The sequence below is a fragment of the Salvelinus namaycush genome, chromosome 3, assembly GCF_016432855.1.
Source record: "Salvelinus namaycush isolate Seneca chromosome 3, SaNama_1.0, whole genome shotgun sequence".
In the NCBI taxonomy this organism is placed as follows: Eukaryota; Metazoa; Chordata; class Actinopteri; order Salmoniformes; family Salmonidae; genus Salvelinus; species Salvelinus namaycush.
Genome location: NC_052309.1, coordinates 63,992,727 through 64,015,265, shown reverse-complemented (window position 1 = coordinate 64,015,265; position 22,539 = coordinate 63,992,727). Strand labels below are relative to the sequence as shown.

At 41.2% G+C, this 22,539-nt stretch overlaps 1 protein-coding gene across 2 annotated transcripts; it reads left to right on the top strand.

Annotated features, from left to right (window-relative positions):
* Positions 1-5,670: 5,670 nt before the first annotated feature.
* LOC120034688 (globoside alpha-1,3-N-acetylgalactosaminyltransferase 1-like) lies at positions 5,671-17,903 on the top strand. 2 transcript variants are annotated; one of them, XM_038981295.1, is made up of 7 exons: positions 5,671-5,911; positions 11,051-11,089; positions 11,214-11,249; positions 15,319-15,372; positions 15,709-15,741; positions 16,068-16,202; positions 16,799-17,903. In XM_038981295.1, the coding sequence occupies exons 1-7, from the start codon at positions 5,811-5,813 to the stop codon at positions 17,487-17,489; spliced, it is 1,089 nt and encodes a 362-aa protein (XP_038837223.1). In that variant the 5' UTR covers positions 5,671-5,810; the 3' UTR covers positions 17,490-17,903. The 2 variants fall into 2 exon arrangements, with proteins under 2 accessions (XP_038837223.1, XP_038837230.1); XM_038981302.1 differs by lacking the exon at positions 15,319-15,372.
* The last annotated feature ends 4,636 nt before the right edge of the window (positions 17,904-22,539 follow it).

The following is a 22,539-nucleotide window of genomic DNA, read 5'->3' as shown; positions in this document are numbered from 1 at the left end:
GCTACTCCAAGTCTCAGAGCGAGTGACGTTTGAAACGCTATTAGCGCTCACCCCGCTAACCAGCTAGCCATTTCACATCGGTCACACCAGCGTAATCTCGGGAGTTGATAGGCTTGAAGTCATAAACAGTGCAATGCTTAAAGCATTGCGAAGAGCTGCTGGCAAAACGCATGAAAGTGCTGTTTGAATGAATGCTTACGAGCCTGCTGGTGCCTACCATCGCTCAGTCAGACTGCTCTATCAAATCATAGACATAATTATAACATAATAACACACAGAAATACGAACCTTAGGTCATTAACTTCTACTTGCACACAATCCCAGATCCGGGAGCACCCTCATCAGTAAAAAAGCTGACTAGCATAGTCTAGCATAGCGCCACAAGTAAATACTAGCATCTAAATATCATTAAATCACAAAAAAAAAAAATACAGATTTCCGATTGTTATAAAAACTTGAAATCGGCCCTAATTAATCGGCCATTCCGATTAACCAGTCGACCTCTAATTTATATCCAAAAATCTTAGTTTACATTGGCGCATTATGGTCAGAAATGCATTGTCTCAAACAAACATCCGGTGAAAGTGCAGAGAGCCACATCAAATTACAGAAATACTCATCATAAACATTGATAAACGATACAAGTGTTGTTCATGGAAATAAAGATAAACTTCTCCTTAATGCAACTGCTTTGTCAGATTTCAAAAACACTTTACGGCGAAAGCACACTTTGCGATTATGTTACGTCTGCACCTAGCCACAGAAACCCAATAGAGCCATTTTCCAGCCAAGGAGAGTGTCACAAAAGTCAGAAATAGCATTAAAATTAATCACTTACCTTTGATGATCTTCATCTGGTGGCACTCCCAGGTCTCCATGTTAGACAATAAATTGTTGTTTTGTTCGATAATGTCCCTCATGACCAAATACCTCCTTTTTGTTCGCGCGTTTTGTCCAGTAATCCAGTAATAAAAAGCGCATGCACTAATTTCAGACGAAAAGTTTTAAAAAGTACAATCAAAGTAAGTAGAAACATGCCAAACGATGTTTAAAATCAATCCGGTTGTTTTTGTCATAAATAATCAATAATATTTAAACCGGACAAAAGCTTCATAAATAGGAAATGAGAAACAAGAAAGGCGCGTTCCCGATCAGGGCGCATGGCTGATGAATGGAAATTTCCACTGGCCACTGATTGAAAGTGCTGTATCTCCCTCATTTTTCAGAGTAAAAGCCTGAAACAATGCCTAAAGACTGGCCACATGTAGAGGAAGACACGGAGCTCGTGAACTGGGTCCTAAGTCTTTGTATGGTGGATAGGCTTACAATGGAAAAACAGCCTTTCAAAATAATAGTACTTCCTGGTTGGATTTTCCTCGGCTTTTCGCCTGCCATATCAGTTCTGTTATACTCAGACATTATTTTAACAGTTTGAAACTTTAGAGTGTTTTCTATCCAAATCTACTTATTATATGTATATCCTATCTTCTGGGCCTTAGTAGCAGGCAGTTTAATTTGGGCACGCTTTTCATCCACAATTCCGAATGCTGCCCCCTATCCTAGTGAAGTTAACTTAGCACAAGTAATAAGTATAAGGTTGTACAATGGCGACAAGGATAACGTTTGAAAACGATAGTTCAATCTGAAAAGTGAATTAGTGTCGCCGAGATGGAAAACACTGTGCCAAAGTTTGACTGCTATAGTGAGCCTGCTACACTAGGTCCACACTTGACCAGGTGGTTGATATGGTTTGAGCTGTTTGTGGATGGTAAAGGATTAATACTGTCCGGTGACGTTGATGCGGTTACCAAACAACAGAGGAGAGCTTTGCCTCTACATCATGCTGGGACAGATGAGGACATTTTCTTCACACTCGTAGACACCGGAAAACCAACGGGCTACGTCAGGGCTGCGGCTGCTGCTGCGTTAAATGCATACTTCGTACCACATGTGAACAGCGTTCGCGAGACCGACATTTTATCAACTGACACAGAAAATTGGTGAGACAGTTCAGCAATTTGTTACTCGTCCAACCCTATGACTTTCGAGTTGTCCACATACCAGGGAAAAACATTGCAGACCCTCTGTCTCGTCTAATTGGAAAGACTGCAGTGAAATACACACACACAGAGAGCAGAGGAGTATGTAACATTTGCGGCTGTGAACGCAACTAAAATGCAATGACCACAAGGGAAGTGAAGGAAGCATCAGCTGCAGATAAAGAGCTAAGAGAAGTGAAAAATGCTATTCAGAATGGGTGTTATGAGACAAGCCAGGCATATGCACCCATAGAAAATTAACTGTGTGTAATCGGACAATTAGTACTAAAGGGCAAGCTTCCAGATATAGCTACACCACAGAGTGACCTGGAGACACGGGACTATGATGCCGAGCAGAAAGTGAAAATGTGGTTGTTCAATCTCCAACTGGAGCCTTGTATTCAAGGAATACAACATTTGTGAAGAGTGTGGTGGTTAATTTCTGTATTATCAAATGAGGAGAGACAAACGTATCACACAAGTCAGAGTTATAAGTAAACTGAATCTTTATTAGTGAGAGCTTTGCAATAGCGGTGGCTTGTTGACGAATCAACCTCAGATGATTAGTTGACAGAGCCCCAACACAAAGGCTACTGAGATATTTTATAGCAAAGATCCACCCACTAGTCGACATAACAAACCACAGATATTAGGAACAGTTCACAAAGTGAGACTTCATAAATGAGAAAGGAGTATCCCGTAGCCAGATAGCATTCGCTATAAATTATCGTTCAGTTTGGCCCCTAAGACGAGGTTCCTATCTCGTTCCTGTTACTCCTAGCACAAAAACACCAACTCGACCAATGGCATAAATCAATTGTCAACTCCAGACACTACCACACACATCCCCCAAGGCCAAAGGAGGGAGTGACTGGCACACAAACATTGTGGAAACCAGTAATTGGTTCCCCATTAATCACGCCATCCCTTCAGATGGTTTAGAATAGGTAAAGACATCTTCATATGTGAATGTAATGTTCCCTCCTGTCCTCTTCCCTTTCTGATATTCTGCATAGCACCAGGGACATGTAAAAGACAAGCCTGACCTCTCAGGGCCCCAGGTGACTGAGCACCAGCTGAGGGAAGAAGTGCAACTGCCAACACCAGAGTCCGAAAGGATACATTCTAACAACAAGTATATCACATAAGCATATTACGCAGATAAGACATCTTAATTATCTATGTTACCCAATTAATTCTGATTCATCCGCCACAAGAGGTATATAATTGAGGAGCCGGATCGACAATCAAAGGACAACACACAACTGAAAGAGATCGTGGAACAGAGTCCTAATCTGAGACAGTACATATCAAATCAAAATAAAATACAATTTTATTAGTCACATGCGCCGAATACAACAGGTGTAGACCTTACAGTGAAATGCTTATTTACAAGCCCCAAATCAACAATGCAGTTTAAAAATAAGAAATAAAAGTTATAGCTAATTAAAAAGCAGCAATAAAATAACAATAGCGAGAACATATACAGGGGGTACCGATACAGATTCAATGTGCGGGGGCACCGGTTAGAATCCAAACCAGAGACTGAAAGACCACAGACACCCAAGCCAATCAGACCTCACAGACAAAATAAACTGCCACAGAAGTTAAGACTTTGTCATGAAATAATTATCCAGTACTGAAAGGGGTAAAGAAAACCAGTATAAACTGAAAAATGACAAATAAAAAAAGGACAAATGCGAAGTCTCTGAATGTTTGAGTTATGTTAAAGAAAAGAGCAGAATGATTTGTTACAACAAAAAAAAGGAATGTCCATTAGAAATAAGAGCGTGCAACAGGACATTGTAATGTCTACACTCGGTTTGTTGTTTACATTAAAACATTTCCATTAAATCGATTTTAATCCGAACTAAAGTTTTGTTGCTAAGGATTCCATGGCGCGGTTAGCCTTTATGGCTGGGACTGTAAGTTTGTGTTCCTTTTTTTTGTGTGGATTCTGCAAGTGCTAACGTAACTCACCCCATTCCGTACAAATGTGCGCAACCGCAACATTCAAACGAGGCTACAAAGAAAACTAATGGGACTGTAGCGACTGTGTTGACTTCAAAATCGGGGGTGTGAACTAGGTTTCTATTCAAGCGTTGATAATGGCTCTATAGTATTGGAGAAAAGTTGAAAAAACGGACCCTCCGTTACATCGTGATGTGTCATGTCGTAACGTACAACATGCATAAAGCAACTATTTCTGTCTTACAATCTCTCTCCACCAGGTGTAGCACTTCTCACATTGTTGAAAAACAAGAAATGGACAGTCACGGGGGTAAGGGGGGATACCTAGTCATTTTTTGCGTCATCATTGCATGCGATCATCATTTTCAAAGCCGCTGTTTACTTCTAAGATCACTTTAGCACCGCCCTAAAAACCCGATTCAAATTCGACACAAACCTTCAAATAGGTATGTAATGACACATTATATAAACTCTTTATAGTGTTTTATTTACATTTTAGAGGCGATAAGGTGATAAGTTGGACAGATCGAGTGAAAAAAAGCAATTTTCCCACACAACATCTCTCCTTCTCACTATCACGCATTAGTTTTGCTTCCTCACCCGCCATTTTTAAAAAGACCCAACGGGGCTCATTGCCTGCTTGAATTATGCAGAAACAGGCAGCGTTTAGGTCATGTAATTGATAATGTTGGAAAGGGGAGAAATTGTGCTTTACAATGCTATTGACATTACAGTTGATCTGGAAGTATTACGTTTTTGGGGCGCTAAAATAAGGGAAATTGTACGGACCAAGGCGATGTACGAGTTTACGTGAGTTTACGTTAGCTTGCTGTACTACAGACACCTGTCGTCGTCATGGGAAAGACTCATTGTTATCTTTCATAAAACAACAGGTTGCAGTAAAGAGACAATCTGGATACTAAGGAGATCCTGAAGGAAATCGACGAGTACCACCAGCTTTACGCTATGGAGGAACAGATTCGGGATCTTTCCTCCACATGTTTCATTGGCATTTCCTTTGTTTTGGTCAGTTCCATTGACCTCTTTACTGCATCTTTACCACTTCGCTCTGAAGCCTGCAGTGTAACTGACTCATCAAACTGGCTATCGGAGGGTCTAATTAGCCCATATACCGCCATCATTTTCCCTCCCTCAGCTTTGGGACACTTGTGCATATGGTCGAGGCTTGCATGAATACACAAATGGAGGGGTGAGCGGAAGGGGGTGATTTGGTAATCAGCCTGTCACGACTTTCACCGAAGTCGGTTCCTCTCCTTGTTCGGGTGGCGGTCGCCGTCACCGGTCTTCTAGCCATCGTCGATCCACTTTTCATTTTCCATTTGTTTTGTCTTTTCTCATTTCCCTCATTAAGTGTTGTGTATTTAACCCTCTGTTCCCCCCATGTCTTTGTGTGGAATTGTTTGTTGTAAGTGCTTGTGCACATGGTTACTGGTGCGTATCGGGTTTTGTACCCATGTTGGTATTTTCTTTATGCCGTTGATTTTGAAATTAAACTGCTCCGGCCATGACCTAGTTCTGCTCTCCTGCGTCTGACTTAACTCCCACCAGTTACGCTCTCCTTTACACAGCCAAAGAGAAAGAAACAGGAAGGAGCCCCTCCTTTATCATAGGCTACACAAAATACATACACACACATTTTTCTATCACACTAGTTTGCCTGTCACACCAGTTTAAACTGATATCAAACATATTTTACTGGGTCCTAAATCCAGGATTGATTTACAATACTTGTGATAGATTTATCTACTATCTTACTTGTGACCAGTATTAATAGGATCAATGAAATATTTTGGTGACACTATTGGAGGAACAATGCGTTTTAGTTCAAATGCCAAGCCATATGTTCTGCTTGTCATTGCTGGAACAGTCTTGCTTCTGGGGTATGTAAACCATTTTGACATTACTTCCAGTTTATTCCTTTTTCTGGTATTAAATGAGGGGCTTTTGTGATAGATTTTCATATTAGTTTCTAAAAGCTCTGAGATGTCTTTAAAAAAATATATATTTCTTGATTGTGAGTATGTTCTAATCTGTTAAGGGTTGGATGGATTTAAGAAATTAGATTTAATTAGGCATAAATGTATAACATAACTCTTCAAAACTGAAATTATAGGTTATGTAAGGGATAATCAAGGGCTATACTTTCTATGGAATATTAATTAACGACACGGAAGTTGTGCTCTATGAATGCGTTAGCGGAGTGGAACTAACCTTCCAAGGAGTTGCATCATTTTCCAGAGAACGCATAGAGCCCCAAATTGATTATCCCATTTATACCATGGCTATTATTTATCAGGTTTGTCACTAGAAATGTGTTCATTTGCAGGTAGAAATGTGGTCAACATCCACTGAAGTAGCTAGCAAGTTTAATAGATAGCTACAATATTTGCCTTGGTAACCAAACAGACTTGCTAGTTTAGCTAACCAAACCATCAGTCCTAGCTTGCTATTATGAACATCGAATTCGACAAAGCCAATAATGTTTTCAATTCAAATGTTGCTTTCAAAAGCAGTTCAAACATAGAACATGTAAGAATGACATATAGCCATTGAATTCTACTATGCTGATATACTGTGTGTTATAAGGAAATAATGCACGCTCTAGAATGCCCTTCAAGCCAATCAGAAACAAGTATTCAACAATGCCATGGTATAATAAAGCAATTCTACATGAGAGGGTGTGCTAAACTACTTTTTTAGCATGGCTGTACTGCGGTAGATCAGCACAGCCGTGCTAAAAAAGTAATTTAGCAAAACTTTGAGTGTACAGTTGTTTTTCTAAAACTGGTTACCAATGAAATAAAACGCTTTATTTTGAAAAATGTATTCATAACCTACTATTTCATTCCTCAGTGAAAATAAAGGTCTTGTCCCAAGCTGGCTGTCAGTACATTATATCAAATCAAATCAAATCAAATTTTATTTGTCACATACACATGGTTAGCAGATGTTAATGCGAGTGTAGCGAAATGCTTGTGCTTCTAGTTCCGACAATGCAGTAATAACCAACAAGTAATCTAACCTAACAATTCCACAACTACTACCTTATACACACAAGTGTAAAGGGATAAAGAATATGTACATAAAGATATATGAATGAGTGATGGTACAGAACGGCATAGGCAAGATGCAGTAGATGGTATAGTGTACAGTCTATACATATGAGATGAGTAATGTAGGATATGTAAACATTATATTAAGTGGCATTGTTTAAAGTGGCTAGTTATACATTTTTACATAATTTCCATCAATTCCCATTATTAAAGTGGCTGGAGTTGAGACAGTATGTTGGCAGCGGCCACTAAATGTTAGTGGTGGCTGTTTAACAGTCTGATGGCCTTGAGATAGAAGCTGTTTTTCAGTCTCTCGGTCCCCGCTTTGATGCACCTGTACTGACCTCGCCTTCTGGATGATAGCGGGGTGAACAGGCAGTGGCTCGGGTGGTTGTTGTCCTTGATGATCTTTATGGCCTTCCTGTGACATCGGGTGGTGTAGGTGTCCTGGAGGGCAGGTAGTTTGCCCCCGGTGATGCGTTGTGCAGACCTCACTACCCTCTGGAGAGCCTTACGGTTGTGGGCGGAGCAGTTGCCGTACCAGGCGGTGATACAGCCCGACAGGATGCTCTCGATTGTGCATCTGTAGAAGTTTGTGAGTGCTTTTGGTGACAAACCAAATTTCTTCAGCCTCCTGAGCCTGCCTATCGGTTAGGTTGCCAGAAATGCGACCCAATTGTGAAGTCTTTTTGATTCTATATCTATGGACCCGACCCAGTTTTTCATCCTTAATGTTCCATTGCCATCCTGGCTGGCAGCGCTGTTATCCCATGTTTGCTAGCTAGAAAACTACAGCTAACACAGTTAAGTCAAACCGTGCAACCACAATAACAGCAAAGTAGCTGCATTTCATTTCGTTTGACCTGATTTTCTATTGACATTTCTTTTTATAATATAGTCATAAAATTATGCTGATTCATAAATTCGACGGATCATGCTCTCCGTAGCCGATGTGAGCAAGACCTTCAAACAGGTCAACATTCACAAGGCCGCAGGTCCAGACGGGTTACCAGGACGTGTACTCAAAGCATGCGCGGACAAACTGGCAAGTGTCTTCACTGACATTTTTAACCCTTCCCTGACCGAGTCTGTAATACCTACATTTTTCAAACAGACCAACATAGTCCCTGTGCCCAAGAAAGTGAAGGTAACCTGCCTAAATGATTACCACCCCGTAGCACTCACGTCAGTAGCCATGAAGTGGTTTGAAAGGCTGGTCAAAGCTCACATCAACACCATCATGCCGGAAACCCTAGACCCACTCCATTTCATATACCGCCCCAAAATAAACCACAGATGACACAATCTCAATCCACACTGCCCTTTCCAACCTTGACAAAAGGAACACCTATGTGATAATGCTGTTCATTGACTACAGCTCAGCATTTAACACCATAGTGCCCACAAAGCTCATCACTAAGCTAAGGACCCTAGGACTAAACTTTCTAGCTACCGCCGATCCACTTTTCATTTTCCATTTGTTTTGTCTTTGTTTCACACACCTGTTTTCAATCCCACAATCACTTGTTCATTATTTAACCCTCTGTTCCCCCCATTGTTTTTGTGAGTGATTGTTTATTTGTATTTTCGGTCTGTCATGGTGGATGTGTTTTCGTTACTTTGTATATTTTACATTTAGAGTAAAGTACGTTTGATTACTCATATCTGCTGTCCTGCGCCTGATTCTCTACACCAGCTACAACTAGGACCCATTACAGGCTGAGTGGCAACATATTGAATTCCCATTCCTCCACAATAGTCAATGCAAACTGAATGACTGAAGCTTTCTTTCCAGCCTGGTCAAAAAGGAAAGGAAACAAAGTTAACACAATGATTAACCAACAGGTTCTGTTGCATGGTTGAGGGAAGCACTAACTAAACAGTCATTGAACTTCTCAAGATTTAATCAAATCAAATCAAATGTATTTATATAGCTCTTCGTACATCAGCTGATATCTCAAAGTGCTGTACAGAAACCCAGCCTAAAACCCCAAACAGCAAGCGATGCAGGTGTAGAAGCACGGTGGCTATGAAAAACTCCCTAGAAAGGCCAAAACCTAGGAAGAAACCTAGAGAGGAACCAGGCTATGAGGGGTGGCCAGTCCTCTTCTGGCTGTGCCGGTGGAGATTATAACAGAACATGGCCAAGATGTTCAAATGTTCATAAATGACCAGCATGGTCAAATAATAATAATCACAGTAGTTGTCGAGGGTGCAGCACCTCAGGAGTAAATGTCAGTTGGCTTTTCATAGCCGATCATTAAGAGTATCTCTACCGCTCCTGCGGTCTCTAGAGAGTTGAAAACAGAAGGTCTGGGACAGGTAGCACGTCCGGTGAACAGGTCAGGGTTCCATAGCCGCAGGCAGAACAGTTGAAACTGGAGCAGCAGCACGGCCAGGTGGACTGGGGACAGCAAGGAGTCATCATGTCACGTCGTCCTGAGGCATGGTCCTAGGGCTCAGGTCCTCCGAGAGAGAGAAATAGAGAATTAGAGAGAGCATACTTAAATTCACACAGGATACCGGGAGAAGTAGACAGGAGAAGTACTCCAGATATAACAAACTGACCCTAGCCCCCCGACACATAAACTAATGCAGCATAAATACTGGAGGCTGAGACAGGAGGGGTCAGGAGACACTGTGGCCCCATCCGATGATACCCCCGGACAGGGCCAAACAGGAAGGATATAACCCCACCCACTTTGCCAAGGCACAGCCCCCACACCACTAGAGGGATACCTTCAACCACCAACTTACCATCCTGAGACAAGGCCGAGTATAGCCCACAAAGATCTCCGCCACGGCACAACCCAAGAGGGGGCGCCAACCCAGACAGGAAGAACACGTCAGTGACTCAACCCACTCAAGTGACGCACCCCTCCTAGGGACGGCATGAAAGAGCACCAGTAAGCCAGTGACTCAGCCCCTGTCATAGGGTTAGAGGCAGAGAATCCCAGTGGAGAGAGGGGAACCGGCAAGGCAGAGACAGCAAGGGCGGTTCGTTGCTCCAGAGCCTTTCCGTTCACCTTCACACTCCTGGGCCAGACTACACTCAATCATAGGACCTACTGAAGAGATAAGTCTTCAGTAAAGACTTAAAGGTTGAGACCAAGTCTGCGTCTCTCACATGGGTAGGCAGACCATTCCATAAAAATGGAGATCTATAGGAGAAAGCCCTGCCTCCAGCTGTTTGCTTAGAAATTCTAGGGACAATTAGGAGGCCTGCGTCTTGTGACCGTAGCGTACGTGTAGGTATGTACGGCAGGACCAACACGGAAAGATAGGTAGGAGCAAGCCCATGTAACGCTTTGTAGGTTAACAGTAATCAAACTATTCACTATATTAACTAGGTATCTTGGGACACTTCTACACCACATACCCCTCTCTGATGGGCATCGAATCAAGACAATGACTCTCTGAAGCCACATGCAATTAATATCAGTACAGTATTTTTGTTAAAAGCAAAAAAAATTAACCCTTTAAAAATTTCTGCACACTTGTGTACCGTTGCATTTTTCAAGTGTTGAGAAAACATGTGCAATATGGTTTAATTAAAAAGCTCCTGTATACTTTAAATATCTTGCCTACTTGAGGGTACTATGGTATTCACGGTATGTTAATAGCTGCAGAGACATGCAGCATGAATGTGGCTTTGGCAACACCACATCCAAGGTAATGTAAGGATAGTGTTAAGTCTAATTTACACCCTACTCAATACAATAAGAAACGCAAATGGGTGCTTCCCCGTATTTTGTAACTTCATGAAAATACGTAGGATTGCCATCTTGTGAAGCTAATTGTGTCCTTGTGTTGTGTACTGGCGTAAGAGTATGAATTATATTTAAAATAAAAGTAACAACTCTGATGTCAAAGACAGGCTGCGCCGGAAACACATTTTGTTCTTGTAAAAAGACCATTAATGTTTTCATGACAGACTTGAACTGATTCTCTCCTGCTTCCCCAAAGGTATGTCTACTTCAGCTTCTTCTCTGAAAGACTCAACAGGTAAGATAATGATGCTATAATAGGATATGGAAGTCACAGTATTTTCTGATTTATATTAACAGGGTTTGGTTTGAGGCTTGAATTTAAGGGGAACATTATATTATGGTTTCATTGTTTCCAACAGAGATATCCCAATTGATGAAGACCAGAAGAGCACCAGGTAAGTTGAGATAAACTGAGAAATTCCCTCAACATATTGTGGTACTTCGTAATTTTAACTTCTTATGGTTGCAGGGGCAGTATTGAGTAGCTTGGATGAAAGGTGCCCAGAGGTGCCCATAGTAAACTGCCTGCTCCTCAGTCCCAGTTGCTAATAAATGCATATTATTATTCGTATTGGATAGAAAACACTCTGTAGTTTTTTAAACTGTTTGAATGATGTATGTGAGTATAACAGAACTCATATGGCAGGCAAAAACCTGAGAAAAAATCCAAACAGGAAGTGGGAATTCTGAGGCTGGTCGATTTTCAACCAAGATCTTATTGAATTCACAGTGAGATATGGAGGAGTTTGCACTTCCTACGGCTTCCACTAGATGTCAACAGTCTGTAGAACCTTGTCTGATGCCTCTACTGTGAAGTGGGGCCGAAGGAGACAGGAATTAGTCAGGTCTATCATGACCTGACCATGCTCTGACCATGCGTGTTCACATGAGAGGGAGCTATGTTCCATTGCACATCTGAAGTCAATGTAATTCTCCGGTTGGAACGTTATTCAAGATTTATGTTAAAAACATTCTAAAGATCGATTCAATACATCGTTTGACATGCTTCTACTGACTGTTACGGAACTTTTGGACATTTCGTCTGCTTTTAGTGAACGTGCTTCCTGACGTTGGATTTGTTTACCAAACACGCTAACAAAAATAGCTATTTGGACAGAAATGATGGACATTACCGAACAAAGCTAACATTTCTTGTGGAAGTGGGAGTCCTGGGAGTGCATTCCGACAAAGATCAACAAAGGTAAGTGAAGATTTATAATGCTTTTTATGAGTTTTGTTGACTGCACAATTTGGCGGGTAACTGTATGACTTGCTTTTGTGGATGAACGCTGTCCTCAGATTATTGAATATTGTGCTTTTGCCGTAAAGCTTTTTGAAATCTGACACAGCGGTTGCATTAAGAACAAGTGTATCTTTAATTCTATGTAAAACATGTATCTTTCATCAAAGTTTATGATGAGTATTTATGTTATTTGACGTGGCTCTCTGCAATTTCTCCGGATATTTTGGAGGCATTTCTGAACATGGCGACAATTTACACTGAGGTTGTTGGATATAAATATTAACTTTATCGAGCAAAACATATATGTATTGTGTAACATGAAGTCCTATGAGTGTCATCTGATGAAGATCATCAAAGGTTAGTGATTACTTTTATCTCTATTTCTGCTTTTTGTGACTCCTGTCTTTGGCTGGAAAAAATTACTGTGTTTGTCTGTGATTTTGCGGTGACCTAACATAATCGTTTGTGGTGCTTTCGCTGGAAAGCCTATTTGAAATCGGACACTTTGGTGGGATTAACAACAAGATTACCTTTAAAATGGTATAAAATACATGTATGTTTGAGGAATTTTAATTATGAGATTTCTGTTGTTTGAATTTGGCGCCTTGCACTTTCACTGGCTGTTGTCATATCATCCCGTTAACGGGATTGCAGCCATAAGAAGATTATTAAAGGTAGGATGGTAATTTTAAAATTAAGGATTTTTGTAGTTTTGTTCTGTCACAAGATAATCCATAAAATTGAGGTATACAGTGCTATACTCAGGTAGAAAACGGAATGGTCTATTCACAGCAAAGCCCATCTTTTCAAAGGAAACACAATTTAATTTAATCTCTATTTGAGCAAAATAAGTAGTTTTGTTGTGATCACAAGAAAATCCTAATAATTCAGGCTGATATGGCTGCCAGGGCGTTCAGAGTTTCATAACATTCGGGGCTCAGTCCTGAAGGGCTGAGGGGTTTGTGCGCCGAAGAGAAAAAAAGGGCCTTTTCTAAAATAATTTCCTGCAATTCTACATCATTTTACATAACTTGGAGACATGAAAAAAAAAATGTATCACACAAATGACCAAAATGACAAGCTACTATGACAATTATATATTGAGATCAATAAAACAAACAAGCCATATCTTAAATGCAACCAATAGCATAGGCCAATGAAAAGAGTGGATTCACAGAACTTAATATGAGGCCTATAATATGAGGAGGAAATAAGAGTCCACCAACCTTCCAGTGGCAATCACCAATTCAAACAGATTTGAACCGTAATGATATTTTGAAATATTGCCCAAGTACCTTCTAGCTGCTGCCTGCTGTTCATTGACACCCAGATCTCAACAATCAGCTGTATTGTATTTGCTGCACTGGCTGCATTGACTGCTACTTAGAAATACTATAACAGTAAATGAATAGATTACATTTACTGATATAAAGCTGTCTCCAAAATAATCACATAGTTTTCACAGATCCACCGTGGACCAAAAAGATCTCTGTGTGAAAGGTTGTCATATGGTCTGTTTTGTCAACGAACTCAGACAAAAGTAAAAATACTTTAAAGTACTACCTAACTCGGTTTTTGGGGTATCTGTACTACTATTTTACTTCTACTTCTACTTTTACTAAAGAAAATAATGTACTTGTTACTCCATACATTTTCCTTGACACACAAAATTATTCGTTACATGTTTTATGCTTAACAGGACAGGAAAATGGTCAAATTGATGTACTTATCAAGAGAACATCCCTGGTCATCCCCACTGCCTTTGATCTGGAGAACTCACTAAACACCTGCTCATCAAACATCATTTCAATATCATGGGCATTAATATGGAGTTTGTCCACCATTTGCTACTATAACAGCCTCCACTCTTCTGGGAAGGCTTTCCACTAGATGCTGCAACATTGCTGCGGGGACTTGCTTCCATTCAGCCACAAGAGCATTAGGGAGGTCGGGCACTGATGTTGGGCGATTGGGCCTGGCTCACAGTCGGCATTCCAATTCATCCCAAACCCATTTCATGAAGCTCCAGATGAACAGATCTTGTGCTAACGTTACTTCGGGGCAGCTTGGAACTTAATAGTGAGTGTTGCATCCGAGGACAGACGCGCTTCAGCACTTGGCAGTCCCGTTCTGTGAGCTTGTGTGCCCTACCACTTCGCAGCTGAGCCGTTGTTGCTCGTAGACTTTTCCACTTCACAATAACAGCACTTACAGTTGACCAGGGCAGCTCTAGCAGGGCAGAACTTTTACAAACTGACTTGTTGGAAAGGTGGCATCCTATGACGGTGCCACGTTGCAAGTCACTGAGCTCTTCAGTAAGGCCATTCTACTGCCAATGTTCGTCTATGGAGTTGCATGGCTGTGTACTGGATTTTATGCACCTGCCAGCAATGGGTGTGGATGAAATAGCAAAATCCACTAATTGGAAGGGGTATCCAAATACTTTTGTATACATAGTGTACTGCAGCAGGTAACTTGGATTGTAACCTACGTCAAACCACATCCACTGCGCGCACGCCTGTGGAGATATGGGATCAGAGCATGACTCAGTTGTGCATGTTTCTAACAGAAAACAGCATCAGTAAGTGTCCCACACGAGTGAAGACGGCTCATCGCCAACGCTTGGAAAAGCACTTTTGGACCTACTTCCCAATCTGTTTGACAGTAATCCTGGATGTGACAGCAGGGATGAGGTGCGAACTGTCGACCACGCCCCATGACTTTGAGAAGCTCCGACGCGACATGCCTCAAGCACACCCGTCTCATTAGTGGGGATGGGATAAGAGGCATTATGGTCAGACTATTTTGCAATTGAGTTTCATAGCCCCACATTAAAAGTATGTGATGTTGAGTAGACAATCAGAAATAATGCTAGAATGTTTTTCAATTGACTGCCATAGCCCCACTACCCCCTAAAAAATTGGCAGTTAATTACATACTTTTTTTCACGTGGGGTCGTGGACCTAGAAGGTTTTGGAACCCCTACACTAATTGCAACTATCCCACTACTATTTGTAATACATTCACTACTACACTACCATCAAATTGTCAACACTAGCCTCTAACAATTTAAACTTCTTAACTCCTTCCACTAATATAGAAATACTTCTGGACAACTGAAGCAAGTCACACAATTATTCTTCATGTAAAAGTACCCTTTCTAGTTTTTAGGATCTTCATTGTGTTTGTTTTCTTCTTACTATGTTTTTCTATTCCCGCAGCCTGAGTCGACTCATGTTAAGGAGCAGAGTACGGAACATGGTCTTTCCTGAAAAGTGTGCATCTGTATTTTACCCTACCATCATTCACCATGGCAGTATGGTGTCATGCTATCACATCCATCCTACAAACATCTTCCCAAAAAGCACTTACAATCAATCAGAATAGTGGTAATTCTATGTCATAGCATTGGAAATCAGTGTCATGATTTATTCACTGCATGAATTGGTGATGGGATACTGTATGTATTGAGTTTATAGCATGATGGTTGGGGAAGTAGTTCTATCAATGTATATGTTCTGTAGTAGTACAACTATTACAGGTTGGTCTATCTAATACCACCACCATCTCTTCATTACAATTCAGTAATTATTGACATTTTGTTCTCTCAGGCTATTGTACAAGCAGCCCAGTGTCTTGGTGGGGTACGTAGCATTTTATTCTTATGTTAAAGACACATAAGCTGAAAAACTATACTGTAAGTGTCTGACACATCAGTGTGGGGAGCTTTGATATATTAGGAGGCCACACCTGACATTAGTGTCTGATACATCAGTGTGGGGAGCTTTGATATATTAGGAGGCCACACCTGACATTAGTGTCTGACACATCAGTGTGGGGAGGTGTAGCCTAATACACCACAGCTTGTTTCAAGGTTCTTTAATTGCCAGTACCATAGAAGTATTGAGATCATAACATGGCTCTGGTCAGTACAACACAGTCAGGCAAGATCTTTGTTCTGTTTCTGTAGACGTACTGATGTGGTGGCAGTGACCCCATGGTTGGCGCCCATCGTCTGGGAAGGCACCTTTGACCCTGTGCTTGTCGACAATATCTACAAGCCCATGAACCTCACCATAGCAACCACTGTGTTTGCCATTGGAAAGTGAGTACAACTCTTGCCAAATATTCAAAAGGGGAATTGAACTATCAATACTTTTGCAACACTGCAACTATAAGGACATAAGTACCTGATGTAATAAAATATCATGATGTCATGATTCATGCCTTGGAACAAGTGAATAATTGAACTACTTCATGAACTGTATTATCTGCTAGACTCTATACTGGTCAGAAAGTGGTATAATGTATTATGAGAATGATGATGCAGTTAAGGGATATACCTGGTCAGATACACAACTGAATGCATTCAAGTGTGTCTCCCGCATTTAACCCAACCCCTCTGAATCGGAGATGCTGCCTTAATGACATCATCGGCGCACAGGGAGAAGTTGTTGTTGGGGGTTAACTGACTTGCTCAAGGGCAGAACAGCAGTTGTTTCCACCTTGGCTTGGCTCAGCGATTCGAACCAGTGACCTTTCGGTTACTGGCCCAACGCTCTTAACCAGTAGGCTACCTGCCGCCCTATCAGTTACAGATGGTTGCTGGTATCACAATCTCAGGTGTGACCTGGCGCCATTGTATCCTTGAGCAAGGCACTTGTTAATCCTTATGTTATGTATGCCTTTAAATACTGACAGATACGTCAGATTTCTCCAAGATTTTCTGGAGACAGCAGAGGAGCACTTCATGGTCGGCTTCCACGTGCGCTACTATGTTTTCACTGATCGTCCCCACGATGTTCCTTCAGTGAACCTGTCTCAGGGGAGACATTTGAGTGTGATCCAGGTCCCGGGTTCAAACCGCTGGCAGGAGATATCAGCCCGGAGGATGGAGATCATCCAGACCACCATCGAACGTCAGATCAGAAGGGAGGCCGACTACATCTTCTGTCTCGACGTAGACAGCAAGTTCCACGCTCGCTGGGGGTCCGAGTCTCTTGGAAGGCTGGTTGCTGTGATACACCCAGGCTACTACGAGCAGACACGTGACCGTTTCCCGTACGAACGGCGTCCAGCCTCGACTGCCTACATCCCCATGGATGAGGGAGACTACTACTATGGCGGAGCTATGATCGGAGGGTTCGTGGAGGATGTGTACACACTAACAAAGGTATGTCGGACCCGGTTTGAGGAGGATGCGGGGAATTCCATCGAGGCTGCCTGGCAGGAGGAGAGCCACCTCAACAGGTACCTGCTCTACAACAAGCCCAGCAAGGTGTTGTCTCCAGAGTACCTTTGGCAGGACTTCAAGGCCAAAACCAAAGAGGTCAAAGTAATTCGCTTTTCAGGGGTCATTAAAAACTATGCTGAAGTTCGTCCCAATGTATAAAACGAGGAAGTGGCTATTCGACCGGCAAAATAAAAAAAAGTATTTAGTCATAGCGGTAAAATGAATTGAGGTTAGGTTTAGGATCGAGGGTTAAGTTAAGTTTAGGTATAGTTTGACTGGGGTTAAGGTTAGGGAAAGGCATAATAACAATAATTTGGAGGGTGGTTATATATTTGTCACCTGTGGGTGTTTCTTGTACAAATGTGTAATGGAAATGTGTTTCTTGTATATCACAACTCTTGAGAGTGGGGTCACGGGCCAGGGTCACCATTGTTCATTTTTGAGTTATAAGAACATGTTTTTTCATTTTGTATCTTATATTTCGTTCTGTATTCTGTAGCCTATCTATTTTGCATGTTGATTACTGTGAGGAGGGAATGAGTAAATAAATAAATAAATATGTAAAAAAATTAACACAATAGCATTATTATTATGTTATTTTCTTGACATAAATGTTTTACCACTTTCCATAATCTTTGTGTTGTGTCACTACTTCTTATTTAACCAAACTTTACATCAATACACGCCCTCATCTCACCCCTGCTAGAATACTGCACTACCAGAAAGATTTGTTAACCATGGCTCATGTTACCCTTAAGAGACGTACCGTTCAAAACCCACCAACCCTTTCACTTACAGAAGATGGTGAACCACATGACTGTGCTGCCTTGGTGGAACAGATATCTAATCCACGACCTGATCTATCTGATAAACCTGATCTATCTGATAAAAGTGATAAACTAACCTCTCATATATTGGCCCAAGCTGCAGAATTGTTTGCTCTGACTGTAGCATGCATTCTGGCAAAAGATAGGTCTACTAATATTTACACCAACAGCAGGTATGCTTTTGGGGTAGTGCATGAATTTGGTACATTGTGCACACAGCGTGGTTACCTCACCTACTTGAAAAATGATGTGGCTGATTTAGCAACAAAAGATGCAGCACTGTTCAATGTCCCAAACACACCGCAGGCGGTTTCACTTCCTGCATCTGCAAATTACTTGTTTCCTTAACAGTCTACTGCATAGCCAGTGGAACTGTCTCTGGAACACAAAATGTACAGTTGAAGTCAGAAGTTTACATACACCTTAGCCAAATACATTTAAACTCAGTCTTTTGCAGTTCCTGACATTTAATCCTAGTAAAAAATTCCGTCTTAGGATCACCACTTTATTTGAAGAATGTGAGATGTCAGAATAATAGTAGAGAATTATTTATTTCAGCTTTTATTTCTTTCATCACATTCCCAATGGGTCAGAAGTTTACATTTACTCAATTAGTATTTGGTAGCATTGCCTTTAAATTGTTGAACTTGGGTCAAACGTTTCGGGTAGCCTTCCACAAGCTTCCCACAATAGGTTGGGTGAAATTTGGCCCATTCCTCCTGACAGAGCTGGTGTAACTGAGTCAGGTTTCTAGGCCTCCTTGCTCACACACGCTTTTTCAGTTCTGCCCACACATTTTCTATGGATTGAGGTCAGGGCTTTGTCCTGGCCACTCCAATACCTTGACTTTGGTGTCCTTAAGTCAGTTCACCACAACTTTGGAAGTATGCTTGGGGTCATTGTCCATTTGGAAGACCCATTTGCGACCAAGCTTTAAACTTCCTTACTGATGTCTTGAGATGTTGCTTCAATATATCGACAATTTTCCTTGCTAATGATGCCAATCTATTTTGTGAAGTGCACCAGTCCCTTCTGCTGCAAAGCACCCCCCACAACATGTTGCTGCCACCCCCGTGCTTCACAGTTGGGATGGTGTTCTTCGGCTTGCAAGCCTCCCCCTTTCTCCTCCAAACATAACAATGGTCATGATGGCCAAACAGTTATATTTTTGTTTCAGCAGACCAGAGGACATTTCTCCAAAAAGTATGATCTTTGTCCCCATGTGCAGTTGCAAACCTTTTTTATGGCGGTTTTGGAGCAGTGGCTTCTTCCTTGCGGAGCGGCTGTTCAGGTTATGTCGATATAGGACTCGTTTTACTGTGGATATAGATACTTTTGTACCTGTTTCCCTCCAGCATCTACACAAGGTCCTTTGCGGTTGTTCTGGGATTGATCCGCACCAAAGTACGTTCATCTCTAGGAGACAAAACGTGTCTCCTTCCTGAGCGGTATGACGGCTGAGTGGTCCCATGGTGTTTATTGTTGCGTGCTATTGTTTGTTCAGATGAACGTGGTACCTTCAGGCGTTTTGAAATTGCTCCCAAGGATGATCCAGACTTGTGGAGGTCTACAAATTTTTTTCTGAGGTCTTGGCTGATTTTTTTTGATTTTCACATGATGTCAAGCAAAGAGGCACTGAGCTTGACGGTAGGCCTTGAAATACATCCACAGGTACACCTCCAATTGACTCAAATGATGTCAATTAGCCTAACAGATGCTTCTAAAGCCATGACATCATTTTCTGGAATTCTCCAAGCTGTTTAAAGGCACAGTCAACTTAGTATATGTAAACCTCTGTCCCACTGGAATTGTGACAGTGAATTATAGGTGAAATAATATGTCTGTAAACAATTGTTGGAAAAATGTATTGCATCATGCACAAAGTAGATGTCCTAAACGACTTGCCAAAATTATAGTTTGTTGACAAGAAATTTGTGGAGTGGTTGAAAAACATATTTTAATGACTCCAACCTAAGTTTGTAAACTTCCGACTTCAACTGTACATACGATTCACAGACTCCGCTGTGGATGGGGCCAAATGGCGTGCCGGCCTTGCCTAGGTCCTGTTTCCCCTATGTTGCATGGTCAAGACCATGTGTCAAAGGGGGGACTAGTGGGATTTGTAAATTGAAAAAAAATTGGTTTGTTCCATGTTTGGCGTGTAGTGGTGATGTCAGACTTTATTTTATGTTTACAATTTATTTTAAATTCAATACATATGGAATGTAATTGGCCCCATACTGTACCCATGCCCAGTCATGTGAAATCCATAAATTAGTACCTAATGAATTTATTTAAATTGACTGTTTTCCATATATGAACTGTAACTCAGTAAAATCTTTGAAATTGTTGCATGTTGCGTTTATATTTTAGTTCAGTATATTTCATAAACCAATAAAATTAATTATGCTTATTAGTTATTGAATTGGATATGTTTCTGCTCTTACACCTTTTAAGCTGCAAGCTTATTGGGTGAGGTAGTACGGCACTCAGTGATACACTGCAGGTCAACAATGTGAGGTAAGTATATTTATAGCTCTACAGTATGACTGGCAGGAACACCATTTTAATTTACTTTTTACCTTTATTTAACTAGGCAAGTCAGTTAAGAACAAAATCTTATTTACAATGACGGCCTACCCAAGACGATGCTGGGCCAATGGTGCGCCACCCTATGAGACTCCCAATCACGGCCGGATGTGATACAGCCTGAATTCAAACCAGGGACTGTAGTGAGGCCTCTTGCACTGAGATGCTGTGCCTTGGACCGCTGCACCACTCGGAAGCCCTAACCCCGCTTAGACTAGCCAATACCATAAACCCCCAACAAAGACAGATACAGTATTGTACCTGGCGGGTCCACGATGAGGAACTGCGCAGGGAGGCATGTAAACAACAAACGCTTGACCCAAGAAAAAATTTACTAAAGTGTGTGAAAAAGGATTCGTAATAATAAGAGATTGTACACTAAACCATTTCCTGTTGTTTTTTTAATGGTAATTTACAGGTAGCCAGTTGCCTTTAAGTTACCATCTGAAATGGTACAGTATGTTACCGTACCATATTTTACAGTTTCCAATACTGTTATTGTAATCTTTACCCTTGTTTTTACAGTTACAAGCAAATGGCTGCCTGTAAGTTACTGCAAAACAGTACATTTGGTTACTGTAATCTTACAGTAATTGTAATAAATTAATAACTTTAATTCAGGGCCGATAGGGTTTGTATTTTACCGTAATTGCTTAAGGTTGGTGCAAGCAAGTTGGCCGCTAGGTAATGTGTTTAAAAATTAAGGAATATCAATTAATTCAGTTTGGAAGCTTTTATTAAGCCTCTAGAAGGGCAAGTCATAAAATACAAAATGTTGGTCTTAACGGCTTCCAAACTGGCAGTGACTACAGGGCAAAACAAACCAAAGGACATTGCAAAAACTCAACCATTAAATGTTTGAGACTTGCTATGTAACGATCGTCTGTTGAAGAAGGATCGGACCAAAGCACAGCCAAAGCACAGCCTTCGGACCAAAGCACAGCCTTCATAGAAAATGAACATAGAATGCCCACCCAAATCACACCCTGACAAAACCAAAATAGAGACATAAAACCTTTCTACGGTCAGGGAGTGACATGCTGGAACTCCATTCTATCCCCTATACACCTGTAATTTAGCCTCTTACAAGGCACGCCTCAAAATATGTTAATGAGTCAGAAACAACAATACCAAAGACAGTAAGATGTTCAGTAACTGCTTCTCCAATAGAAGTCCCCAATCACGCTTGTAGGTGATGCCATAGCTTTTAGGTGATGTCATAGTTGGCTAGCTAAGCTCATGAGCAGAAACAAGTCAGTCGTCTTGTGCCGAACTGCACATGTGCAGGCCATCAAATCAAAAGGCACTCCTTCAATATAAAGTTGTATTTGACGAAAATGAAAACGTGTCAGTTTGTCACTTTCACAAGGTTGGAGTAATAACTACATTAGACATAGGCTCTAATCTACTGTAGGTTCCGCCCTTTAGATTTCAATAAAATGAACAACTAAGGAATATATTTTCACTTCTCTCATTGAGCATGGTTACATGCTCACAATAATACGATTATTGTGGATAGTCAGATTAATATAATAAACCGTTTACAAGCTTTGCAAGAAGAATGGGTTTCCTAATTAGCGTGTTCAGATGGACCTTTTGATAAATGCAAAAAGAAAAACGTTCTACCACAGTGACCCTGTTCTTTTTTAAGAAGACCATTTGATTTTGAGTTCGGACATATAAAGTTTGTATGTGAAAACTATTGCTAAAGATGTATACTTTGTTTTTTTCCGAACTCACTTCACTCTCGCATAATAGGGAGGTTTGCACTACCAGTGCTGGCACAAGTGCAG

What these genes read in the sequence shown, in the direction of transcription:
- LOC120034688 (XM_038981295.1), top strand. Translation starts at nt 5,811, where the DNA reads ATGAAATATTTTGGTGACACTATTGGAGGAACAATGCGTTTTAGTTCA. An exon ending in GGAACAGTCTTGCTTCTGGG is followed by an intron (nt 5,912 to 11,050) that starts GTATGTAAACCA and finishes GCTTCCCCAAAG; the next exon opens with GTATGTCTACTTCAGCTTCT. An exon ending in ACTGTGTTTGCCATTGGAAA is followed by an intron (nt 16,203 to 16,798) that starts GTGAGTACAACT and finishes AAATACTGACAG; the next exon opens with ATACGTCAGATTTCTCCAAG.